The 13297-nt window shown below is 40.5% G+C and overlaps 1 protein-coding gene across 2 annotated transcripts in view; it reads right to left on the bottom strand.

Annotated features, from left to right (window-relative positions):
• The window catches only part of SLC30A8 (solute carrier family 30 member 8), a 190739-nt gene that overhangs the window by 55875 nt on the left and 121567 nt on the right, over window positions 1-13297 (bottom strand). For both annotated transcript variants that reach the window (XM_069731807.1, XM_069731806.1), the window contains exons 2-6: window positions 9142-9323; window positions 6690-6836; window positions 5764-5917; window positions 2700-2883; window positions 1975-2080 (exon numbers count right to left, since the gene is read on the bottom strand). In XM_069731807.1, the coding sequence (XP_069587908.1) occupies window positions 1975-2080; window positions 2700-2883; window positions 5764-5917; window positions 6690-6836; window positions 9142-9323 (773 nt within the window). The remainder of the gene's footprint in view (window positions 1-1974; window positions 2081-2699; window positions 2884-5763; window positions 5918-6689; window positions 6837-9141; window positions 9324-13297) is intronic.

Here is a 13297-nt window from a genome sequence, read left to right as displayed (position 1 = left end):
CAGCCCTTCAGAAAACTGACTGCCTTCTGTTAGGGTATGTTTCCACGGTCAGTATTTCCTGTGGATTGGACGTTGCATACAGCCGCAGCGTCCAAACCGCAGTGACCAGATGTTACAGCATAGTGGAGGGGATTTTATGAAATCCCATCTCCACTATGCTTGCAGGGATGCCTCGGCAGACCTGCGTAAACGGACATACGGCGCGTCTTTCTAGACTGCAGCATGTCAATTTATCTTGCGGAGACTGTGCATCACAGTCCAATGTATATGATGTGATGATTCCGCATGGTTCAATGAACACCTCCAGAATCACTGCGCGTACAAAAGCCGGCAGCGCTTTAGACGGAGCGGACATGTGCTGCGTCCAAAGCGCTGCCAATACTGACAGTGGAAACATACCCTTAGTCAAATATTTCACATGCTTCCATTTTTCTATGCCCTAGTTCTTATGTTTTTGTGTATAGTCACTTGGTCTTTTTTTCCATGTTGAAGGTTTGGCTTTTTGTCTGCAATTCTTCCATGAATGCACTTCTCCACAGACTTCTCCAAAGAGTAGATGAGTGTAGCTGGGTCGCACTGGTTGCTGCCAGTTCTGAGCTAATGGCATAAATGGACAATTCACAGTGCAGTATGGATGACGTGTCTTTCATCTACTGCGCAAAGTTTCCTTGGCAGCGCAGTGCATCTATAATCTTCATCTTGAAACCTAGTTTACTTTGAAATCTTGGGAGAAACCTTGCTGATACAGTACAACTAACTTGTGTCATGTTGCTACGCTCAGTCTTTCCATGACGTATCACCTGTGACATGTAAGAAAAGCAAAGAGTCTTGGAAGTGATAATATGGACTCCACAAAGCCCAGATCTCATCATGAAGTCAGTTTGGGATCACATGAACACACAGAAGGATTTTCACGATTTTAACATCCACAGATCTGTGGTTAGTCCTCCAAGATGTTTGGAACAACCTTCTACCTATTTCCTTTAAATACAGTATACAAGTAAACCTCGAAGAATCAATCTTGTTTTGAAGGCAAAGGGCAGTCACACCACATCATTATTTGATTTAGATTTCTGATTTTTTTTGTTCATTAACATTGCATTTTCTTAACTTATAGAAATAAACTGTTAACACATTTTTACTTAATTTGCAGTTTTTTTTTTCAAAGCTGCCTAAAAACTTTTCCATATGATATTATTCCTTAGGGGGGTTGTCCTCTACTCGGACAACTCCTTTTCAATAATTATAATCCCGTATAGAACATACTAACAACCTATTTTCGCCTCCGGTGTCAGCACCATTCTAGTGACGTTGGCGTCGAGTCTCCGACGGCTTGTGTGAGATTATATCAAGTTAGCCCTGCAGCCAATCTGTGGCCGCTAATGGACAGCTTTATTCTCACTTCCTATAGACGAAACTGACATCTGGATGTAGGCACAACTACTGCTGCTCTCTCACTTCCTCTGGCTGTCAGTTTCGTCTGAAGGAAGTGACAGTGAAGCAGCCCATTTGTGGCTGCTGATTGGCAGCAGGGCTGACATGACATAGCTATGTCACGCGAGCCAGGCACCCACAGGCTGCATATATTTTAACATCGGGGAATATTGTAACATAACATTGTTTCGAGTGAAACACGCTTCTCCCTGCTCATCATTCTGATAAGCCAGAAGAAGCCTGTTTCACGCGAAACAGCTGTCACTCGTCTCTGCTTTCCCATGTCCACATCGTGTGCACGTTCCCTCAATACAAAGCTTGTTTTAAGTTACCAGTGGTGAGTGCCGCTATCTTTTCAGCCTTTCTCTCGTCCATAATTGAGAAATTGGACAACCCTTTTAAGAGTAGGCCTTATTGATATGGAAAGTAACTACAAAATTGAGCTTGGGACACCGGCATAAAGTTGATCCAATGCTGGTAGTAATTTACAGTTTGTTTAATTATTAATGTTGGAATGCAAAGTTTTACACCATCACTTACCTTCCATTAACACAAGCAGAATATCACGTAAAACAGTAACTGTTGTGGCCAGCACAAAAATGGAGAATATAAATGTGCAAATTGGGTCAGCTATCTTGTACTCTGGCTAAAATAAAAAAAATATGATAATTTATTCAATATTATTATTGTCTTAAAATTTCTTTACAACTTTATTAACTCATACATAAACTCCTTACACCTTCTAACTAAGCCAAGATTATCACACTGGTTTTCTATTTCCCACATGCAATCTAAAAAAAAAGGAAAAAAAAATCATTTTCTGTCTTTTACTCTTTTTTATAAAAATCACTATATGCAGACGATAGTTCATGAAGCCACATTTCCCATGATGACTCATCCTGGCATTAAAAAAGGGATGTATTGACAATGATGTATATATTTATAGAGCTGATCATTCCAAATTGTGATCGGGGTGATGAAAAACAACAAGGGCAGATCTAAGGCAAACTCATATCGTAAACAAGATTTTTCTCCAAAGTTTCCATATATTAAAAAGTAAGAAAATACACAAGTGGATCCATTTTTATAAACTTATACTAACTATAATCCCAATATAATACTACATTATAAGGAGCGCATGGTATCATGTGTCTGGTTACAGAGACGTTGCCTCCTTTTCCATGTATCACTATACAGAGAATCCTCGGAATGTTGGAAAACTTCCGCTACTTCTGTATTCTGTGGCTTCCGTATCATAAACTGACCTTGAAGTATATGATGAGCGCGCTAATGAGCACGCTGACGCTCTGAAACAGGTCTCCGATGACATGGATGAAAGCGGCACGTATGCTGGCATTAGTCTGAGGCTTGTAATCAGGTGCCATATGTTGATGTTGACCTCCGGAGTGACTGTGACCATGTCCTGTATTATGCAGGACCAAAGCCAAGCTGTCGAGTCATAACAAGGAGAAGCCATCATCAGCAAAAACACAACAATTGTTATATTCTTAGGATTGGACAGAAGGAAGAAAGTGTTATAGAAAGTTGGAAAGTTATCTGGAATATGTGTCCAGGAGTCTAAAAACAATTATTTCGATATCTTTTTTTTTTAATGCCTTTCATTTTTTGTTTTAGATTTTTTTTCCTTTTTCCAAGACTCAGTTTTATTCTTTGACATCACCGTAGGATGGCTTATCTTTTGTAGGATGAGTTGTAGTTTTTAATGACATCATTCACCACTTTACGGTATGATGTTTTGAAAAATAGGAAAAAAATCCAAGTGGGCCGAATAAGTGAAACAAAATCAGTCATTGTTTTTTTTCGGTATTGTTTTTACGGTGTTATAAGAATGGCCTGGTAACAAGATTCTTCATGTCAAAATCATTACAGCGATTCCAATCTTGTACAATATTTCTTTTTTGTATTTTAGTGTTTAAAAATAATTCAGAACTTTTGTTTCGCCATTTTTGGAGACCCGTCACTTTTTTGTTTTTCTGCAGATATAGCTTCGTGAGGGTTTGTTTTTGTCGTGTGGTGAGCTGTTATTTATTCATGGCATTTTGAGGGGTGTGTGATGTCGCTTTGGGGTGTGTATGATGTTTTAATCACTTTTTATTGCATTTTTGTCACATGACTATTAAAAATGGCAATGGAGGCATTTCGATTTATTTTTTTCCTTATAGTGTTTACCATGTGGGTTAAATAAATCTATATTTCTATATTTGTGGGAGTAGGGATGCCAAAAAAGGTTTATTTTCTTTATTTTGAAACACTACTGCTTTCCAATAAATATGAACATTCAGATCAGTCGAGTGAGCATGTTTTTTAAATGCTGCCTTTTGCAGGGCAATTATCTCCCACAGGAACAGAGGATCGGGCATGTTGAAATCCAACATGCCTAAGTCTTCTTACTCCTGATGCGGGAAAGAGAATCTGGTGACCCCAATATTCACTGATCCAGCAGAAATTTAGAGCCATATGAAAAGTCCAATATAGAAGACAATAATTACAATTAATATATGTTTCTCTATATGAAAATTCCTCGGGGGTGGAACAATGGGTAGGAAGAGTAGGCAGCTGCCTAGGGAAATCACAAGGAGGAGCTCATTTGGTGAATGATGGAACAGAGGATATGCAGGATCTACTGGATTTTGTGGAAGATGTGTAATAGGGTGGCCAGCTGACTCTACATTGAGGACTGCAAATGTGTGGAGGGAATGAGAACGGAGAGAATTATATGGTTTATATAATTAATATAAATTCTGGAGATTTGTGAAACTGGATTAATGAGGCAATTAATTAACAAGTATTCATCCAACTTCTATTCTAAATTTGATGTTGTACTTAGGTTCTAGTGGAATTTGGTTGTCAGTTTACCAAGGAAAATAATATCTAATGAAAGAAAGACAAGAATATTTCTTTACAGTACATTAATATGGTCTGTAAATTGGAGCTAAAAAAAAAAAACAATTACAGAATTTGCCATGAAATCCACAGCAAAATCTGCATGTTTTATACAAGAATATGTTGTAGCGGATTTGCCATTCATTTCAACCCTGTGCAATGAAAAAGGGTGAAACCAGGTGTGAAAATCTTGAACTCAATTGATCCTAGTTCAGTTTCTGAGAGGAGAACAAGAAAAGGAAAGAAAGAAGGAAAAATGGAGAGAAAGTATCAGGAACCACGTAACAGATACACATTGGTCAGTACGTGTCCTGTGAAGTGCAGGAACGCAGGGCTCGCAGTTTCCGGGGGGAGAAATGGGACCATACGCGACCGCCGGTGAGCAGGACCTGCGGCACGTGACCGCAGGAGGAGGGACTGGGGTGGAGCCAACTACTGGACGCCCGGAGGAGATAGCAGGACATGGCTGGGATCGGCTGGACCTCAGAGAGGTAAGGCGAGTAGGGGGCCACCGGGTACGAGCACAAGAAGCAGGAGAGTAGTCAGGGCCAATCCAAAAGAGTCAGGAAACCGAGAGGGGCAATAACGGTACCAAAGGGACAGACAGAATGGATATTCACAAACCACGCAGGAGTCAAGAACCAGGCAAGCAAGCAAAGAGTACCAAATTAGTAGTCAAATACTCAACGGAGAGACAGACCGGGACAGAACCAAGAGATCAAACACAAAAACAGGCACAAGGCACAGGCACACAGGGGTCAACTAACTCAGCCGAGGGTAGAAGTATAACTGACAAGGAGCCAAGCCCAACAGAGGCTATAAAAAGCCTTTCCAGAGCCAAAGAGAGGCTATCAGCATTAACCCCTGGAGCGTAGACCAACAACTACCAAAATAAAAAAGGCCATGACAGAAATAGGGAACGAAGAAAAGCAAAAGAGAAAAAAGAAAAAAGAAGAAAGAAAAAAATGAAAGAGAACAAAAGAAAGAAGAAAAGATAGAAAGAAAGAGAGAAAAACGAAAAGAAAAGAAAAAGAAAGAAGAAAGGGAATGAAATAGGGGAAAAGGAAAACAAGAAGGAAAGAAATAGAAGCAACAAAGAAGGAAAGAAAGAGGTAAAGTAAAAAACAATGAAAGAGGGAAAGAAGAGTAAGAAAGAAAAGTAGAAAAGAGAAAAAATGAATGAAAAAAGAGAGAAGGAAAGTAAAAGTGAAAGAAGAAAAAAATAGAGAGAAAGAAAGAAAGAAAGAAAGGAAGAGGGAAAGAAAAAAACGAAAGAAGGAGGAGCAAGAAACTGAAGGAAAGAAGCAAAGAGAAAAAAGAAGAGATAATGGTTATGCTGATGACGAATTGTATAAAATTTTGATTCTGCGACCATTGAAATTTCAAGTTTCGTGGCCAAAAAAACTGTAAAACTCCACAACTTACATTATATTGGCGCCTAATGCGCAGGCGGACGTCATGAGCATAACTGTCCCATCAATGGTGTAATCGGGGTAGAGGATTCTCTCACAAGCCAGGTAGACCAGTACTGCCGTCACCACCCATATGGTGATCATGGATAACAAGGCACCAACAATTTCTGAAATAAAAATATAAAAGCAAAATGTTTTGTAGGAAAATAAATCCATATTCAGATACATGTTCTATTCACTGATATTGTGCTGGTGGAAATCCATTTTTCAGATCATTCTTGCACCAGAGGTAAGCAGGTCAGCTTCCCGAAAATTAACTGGAAGGAGCCATAATAGAAATATGTGTTTCCCAGTACACATACATTGCATTGGCGTCTTGGAGAGCAATATGGTAATGTGCATATAAACTAAACTTTAGACAGTGGAAGTAGCCTTTCTTCACTTTTTGGAAGTTTCCAAGTTCAATACCGTATGAAGGGGTTGAGGTTTCCAAAGGATCAGGATTGAACATTACCAGGTTAAAGGAGTATTGATGGCATTTCCTTAATCGATATCCGAATAGTGGGGGTCTGACACCTTGATGATTAATTGCATGAACGGCTGTGTCTCCTTACAAAGTACCACCTATCCACATACCACTGGTCCAAAGATCAGGGGTCTTGTGTTTCCCATAGGGTCTTGTGTGGTCCAAAAGTTAGGACCTCCATGAATAGGTGATAAGTTGCAATAGTGATTGGACTCTTTAAGGATAGCCCATCAATAGTCTCCAAAAAAATCCATTTAACATTGCACACTGAACATTTGGGGAGGTTTCTGATCCAGCAGGCTGCTTCCCAGTTGGCCCTTTACTAACATTATCTAGATGTATCGATTTGCACAGATCACATAGAGGAAATATTGAGACATTTGCTTGCTTGGACCTTGAGTATATTTCGATACCTGCTCTGTACCAGCCATAGGTCAGTGTCTTTGTTGCTGGCTTTGATGACAACCACAGGGAACATAGACTGATTAGGAAACTGGAAAGATCCACGAAAAGGTGAGCAGCGTCAGCTACAACAGCCAGGCTGCCAGCAATGTATCCACCTGAAACAGCAGGAGACGAGCAGAATTAGGATCAGGCAAGAAAAGTGTGAATCTTACTTTGGGATGGAGTGAGAGCAGATCTGGCCCCCGGATAGTGATGGTCATTAGGCCCCTCACTAACCAGCTTAGTTATATCACATTCGAGCAAGATTGTTACACTTAACATTATTCTATACTGTATACTCATCACCCTCCTGAAAACCCACCTCTTCAGGAAAGCCTAGAGCCTGCACTGACCCCGCTGCCTCCTCACCACTACCGGAGCTACCGCCTCATCAACACCGGAGCTGCTGCAACCCCCAACCTACTGTCTCCTTCCCCACCATCCTGTAGAATGTAAGCCCGCGAGGGCCGGGTCCTCTCCCCTCTGTATCAGTCTGCCATGCCATTGTTAGTTTGTTTACTGTTATATCTGCATTTTGACATAACCCCTTCTCATGAACAGCACCATGGAATCAATGGTGCTATATAAATAAATAATAATAATAATAATAATAACCTATAGCCCTGTTGGGCTTCCTACTGCCCATATTGTCATCCTGGACTTGCCTGCAGTATCTTAATGTTTCATAAAGTCTAAAAATATATATTCATCTCGCACCCAAAACACAAAAATTTTACTTTTTCACCTCTAGAACATTTCAGGATCTGCTGCTCTTTCTACCAATGCTACACTATACATCTCCCCTTTTAATTTTCCTTAAAAAAATCACTTGTTGAGGGTCTATTGCTATGCAATTGATGGCATGTGAAACGGTATGGAACCTTTAGAAATAGTTTTTGTTATTCCAGTTTATAAAAATTAAAGCAGACTTTAATGAAAATATCCTAGTCTTGTGTCTACAGCTCCGCTGCAGACCTGTATATCCATGGTAACAGACTACAAACTGACCATTTGTGTAGTCAGATCGTGCATTCATGGGCCACTTTCCTCTATTTCCTCCACTCATCTGCTATAAAGCAGTGCTACTAAAACTGGGAGTCGCCCACTTGTAAGCTATACATGTCTTTCTCTGGCTGCAGTAATCTTCTTTTTTTAGCAACATATGGTAATTCATTTATTTTCTATTAATTTTAATATTTTACTGATTTTAGGACAAAAATGAAAGGAAAATTGAGAGCGAGTCACTATACTGTATGCAGACTGTTATACAGTGTGGAAGGTTGTGTTGAGTCCATCAGACTGCGTGGCGTATTATGTGTGGGCCATTATACAGGATTTTTGGCTTTGTTGGGTCCGTTATACTGTGTGGAGAGATGTGTTGAGGTCACCATGCTATGGAGGGGTGTGTGGGGGGCATCATACTGTGTAGAGAGTTGCATAGGGGTCATCATACTGTATGGAAGGCCATTATATTGTATAGAAGGCTATGTCGGGGCCATCATACTGTGTGTGCGAGACTGTGGGGGCCATCATACTGTGTTGGTGTCACTGTAGGCGTATCATATTGTGTTGGAGGTCACTGATAGGGTCTCATACTTTGCAGAGGGGTTCTGTAGGCTCATCATACTGTGCATTTAGAGGAAGACATTGTGGGGTATCATACTGTGCTTGCGGGGCACTTTCTGGTATGATTTATGGGGGCCATAAAAGGGGTATCTTAATGTGTGGGAACACTAAGGGGCTTCAATAGGACCAAAATTACTTTGTAAGATATTGCAAAGTTGTGATATATGCTCTTCTGTTCCACTGTAAAATATTTATTTTATTTTGGAGGGGTCCAATTAGGACTTTTGCTATGGGGCCCCATGATTTCTACGTATGCCCCTGCGCTGCCAGTTATAACTTGACTAGCTCCAATGAACATCTTAGTATCCTGCTTTGCTTCCCAGTTGACTTTTTTGATTTTGACCGCACTTGTTTTTTGACTATTTTCCTGCCTTACGATTTTGTCCCTGCACTGACCTCGTGGTCCTGAGCCGACTACCAGATCATTCTTCCAGCTAGCTTGCACCACCGAAGAGCAGCTAACTCCATGGTCCCAGCCTAGGGGACCCTGTTAAGTCCAAATTCCTGTATTGGGGTTAAAGGCTGAAGTCCCAGGCAATCATTGTGATGTGGAAAATGGAGTAGCTGATGTCATGCCTGTTCGTTGTACCCATCTTTCCAGCTGCCAGGTGACCACAAACAGCGCCTCCGTTACAACATGTAGCGCAAAAGCCTAATATAAACAATAAGTCATTTCCTGATGGTGACACATTCCTTGTAAGATGAACGTCTGACCTTCCTTGGAAATAGAGTAAATAGATCAAACTTTTTTAAACCAAAGAACTAAACATATAGAGTGTGTTGACCTAAAGTTACCTGCAATCTCTGCCACGATAAATGCCAAGCAAATGGCTGCTGCAATGTAGAGTTTCTTTCGGGCCATGTTTTGCTCTTTCTGTCTGGCATCGTAAGCCTTAGTGTTATTGTTGTGGCAGTGGTACGGGGGAATGGACTCATCATCTTGATGTTTCTCCTTATTACAGTTTGTTTGTTCCGCACTGGAAGGAAAAAAGCATCAACTGTAAAAGACTGTAGGAACTAAGGGGCACTTAAAGGAATGGTGCTCCGATAAGGTTTTAGCATGGCTAGTTATCAAAAATGGGGGGATCCTATGATTTTTTTTAACTTGTTTATTTATATAATTAAAAAAACAGCACGGAGACCCCTCTATTTTTGAACAAAAAACAATAACCAGCCAAGATAACGCTGACAGCTGAATGCTACAGCTGCAGTTGTTGATTTTGCCTGCAATGGTTGTCAAAAATAGATTTATTTACTTATTGTAGAGGAGCCAGCTGGTGAATACTCCCATCACTGTATACCTGCGCTTGATGGTATAAGTGAGAGCAGGCGTACTATGTTGAGAGTAGTACTCTCATCAGCCAATGCCTGAGACCTGCGGTAACCTTTTTACTGCTGGTCACAGCTGCTGGCTCACACACACTATCATCTGAAACAAACTTACCGCCTATCACAGACGATGTTTCTCGCACTGTCACATAGATGACAGTGTCTGAAATACCCAATGTTCAGGCTGCCTAACACGAACAGTAATACGGACTTCCTGGAGAATTCCGTGTTTGGGGTCCATGCACGGACAGAAGGTGTTTGTTACAGACCCTGAACTTTACAGTTCAGGTTCCCCCATCATTAGTGATAATATTGTTGTATAGTGAGTTTTGATAGGAAGAAATGGATAGAAATAGCATTTCTGGATGTGACAGGTTCTCTTTACATAGTAGTGAAGACATCCCTTATGTGAAGACCTTCCTTGGGACTTGGGCCCCTGATCGTTTAAGACCCTAGCAATGTCCCCGGTGCTACCCTTTAACATTTACCCATAGAATCCAGGCCTCCAATTATTCACAATTGATTTCATTCTCCCACAAGGATTCAAGCACTGGACCAAACAGAGACACGTAAAGTGGTTGTGCCATGTGGGCCATTTGTGGTATATTGATAGGATGTGTGCATTGGCTCAGGATTTTAAAGCTCACATAGGGTATGTGCACACAATGCCTTATTCAGGCAGATTCCACCAGAATAAAAAAGGGGAGAAGCCAGCGCTGCTTATGGTCAGAACGCAATACAAAAAGTGTACATGCACATATTAATTTCTAACTGTTCTACAAATGACCTAAGACTAACATCCCCCGTAATCCGAACCTCACACCTCCGTCTTCAAGACTTCTCTCGTGCTGCGCCAGCTCTCTGGAATGCACTTCCCCAGACGATCAGACTGATACCTAGCCCCGACCTATTCAAGCGCGCTTTAAAAACCCATCTCTTCAAACATGCCTACCACATCAACTACTCAGTAAATTAACTTTGTCCTGTTCCCTCCTTCCAAATATTACTGTGAATCTGCACCTACTATTCATCTGTCTCCACACCCTCCATGCACATGATAACTGCACTTGATACTTGACTATTGCACTTAAACACACGGGCTGATGACCGGATCATGCAGCTTTGTATGAAAATCCCTATTTATTATAATTGCCAGACCTGAAATAACAAGCACTTTTCACCTATTATGTCCCCCCATTTCCTTGTAGATTGTAAGCTTGCGAGCAGGGACCTCACCCCTAATGTCACTGTTTAAATTGTCTTAACTTGTACTGAATTTATTGTCTGTACATGTCCCCACTTAATTGTAAAGTGCTGCGGAATATGTTGGCGCTATATAAATAAAAATTATTATTAAAAATTATTATAACTGTATTTCAAAATGAGACATTTAGCTAACAATTGATCAATTCTTTGAGCCACCCCACCATGCCAAGGCATTCTCAAATGGGGCAGTCCTACTCTACGTTTTTTATATTCGCTGTGCCATTATGGCCTCCTAAATGTATTAAAAGCAAAACCACATTAAATGCAAATTGTACCTGAAGCACTTCAGAATCACTCTCATGGCACCAAAAAAGGACAAGCGCAGATAAAGGCTAACCAGGTCCGGACTAATGTTTTTTGGTTCAACCTCCACACTGCCTAACCAGCACCACAGATGAAGGGTGAGACAGGCCCAGGGTCATGCTGGGTCATGCACGCCATTCTTTCTGTGTTCATTGTGATTGATCTAGGCTGCTGTACACACATACAGCAGCCCTGCCCTGCCCTAGGCTCTGCTTGTGCACCTGTGTCTGGGCCTGTCTCACCCTTCATCTGTGGTGCTGGTTAGGCAGTGTGGAGGTAGATTCCACCGGAACCCCTCCTGAAAAAGCACTAGTGAAATGCTAATAAGAATGCACAGCAATGTCAAAACGATTTGCTGTGCACATGTTTAATCTTTTAGAGCTTCTTTTAACTGCTACAGACTTCGTAAGATGTGAAGCGGCAAAAAAAGTGACCTGACCAATCTTCTGGCATATTTAATAGTTTATATCAGTGTTCCCCAAATCCGGTCCTCAAGAGCCACCAACAGACCATGTTTCAGTAATTCCTTAGTATTACACAGGTGAGGGGATTCTGGGTTGTCCAGCTGATGTAAGTATCACCTGTGTAATGCCAAGGAAATCCTGAAAACATGACTTGTTGGTGGCTCTTGAGGACCAGAGTTGGGGAACACTGGCTTATATCAATATTTTATATCAGAATATCGAAAAAAAACATTGACGATTAAAATAATCGAAACAACTCCAGAAAAAGACTAATAGATGTTGTGTGAATATACCCCTAGAGGTAAATACTGAGAGCTACACATGGAAGACCACATTACAACTCCTGACAGCACACACTGGTGCCTTGCTTTTGAGATAAAGGTCCCAATATTGGATTCCTTATAGGGTATCCTATTGATACGCAATAAATATTAATGATGGGAACACCAGATTGAACCCTAAGGGCAGCTGAGTACTTTGACCCTACCCAAAGTTGTGGGAGCCACAGGTAAAATTGTCCTGACCAGTTAGTTCCCAAGGTGTCGCAGGAATCAGGTTATTACTATATGATGGCCAAGAAATCATTGGCATTTATATGTAAATCCTCCAAAGATTAAGAGAACGCTCTTTGCGACAACACTGCATTCTGGCTAAATAATGGTGGTAATTATCAACTCAAAATAACCAAAAACGATCTTTGAAAATAAGTTTTCAAACTAGACCACCCATTTTAAATATTATTTTGGATTTTCTATCTGCTGTTTAGCAAAAATGTTATTGAGAAATGTAAATTATAGCAGACGGCTACAGAGACGCATGGATTCATTTTCATCTTCCATTGTACAAGAGGAGGATTTTCTTTATTCACCATTAATTATATGTTAGACTGATGATAACTGATACATAATCTGTATTCATGTAACTAAGGATGGTTTTTCTGAGTATCGTGTACGATCTGAATGGCCGATCTCATGACCCTCTTAATTACCCTCCAAAGTTCTTTACAGATGGAATTAAGAATATTCTTTTGATAAAAGGCATTGGAAGTAATAGAATTTCTCGTCTATGATACTGCAATATCCGGGCAGCTTTCCAAAGTGAAGGTTGGGATTTACAATAGGCAGTTATAAATCACGATCGGGAAACAATAACCGGGCGGTCGGCACCAATTATTAACTTTCCACAACTCCTTTTCTGCCATACAGAGTCCCTCATTAAGAAATACCGACATGTAAATAAGAAGGATGTGTACGATTATATTTATGAAATTGTGAAGGTATAAAGCTGTTTCCTGTCAATTAAGAATGAAAAAGAGCTGCAATAAAATTATGCAAAGTGATTACACCAAAATATACAGAAAGATCTGCATTATGGCCAAGTCATCTAGTAATGTCATCCCGTGATAAAAAAAACAATTTTTTTTAAAATAAATGCCGTATGTAAAATATTTTGATCTGATTCCTCTTTTTATACATTTTTGCAGCGATCTGAGCCTCTTTATTTCTGACTATACAGACTTAGGGCTCGTGCACTTGGCCATATTTTTGGTCCGAGTTGCAATCCAACAAAACATCAGATCGCACTTGAAC

The sequence above is a fragment of the Ranitomeya imitator genome, chromosome 6, assembly GCF_032444005.1.
Source record: "Ranitomeya imitator isolate aRanImi1 chromosome 6, aRanImi1.pri, whole genome shotgun sequence".
NCBI lineage: Eukaryota > Metazoa > Chordata > Amphibia > Anura > Dendrobatidae > Ranitomeya > Ranitomeya imitator.
This window is presented reverse-complemented; position numbering and strand designations above follow the sequence as displayed.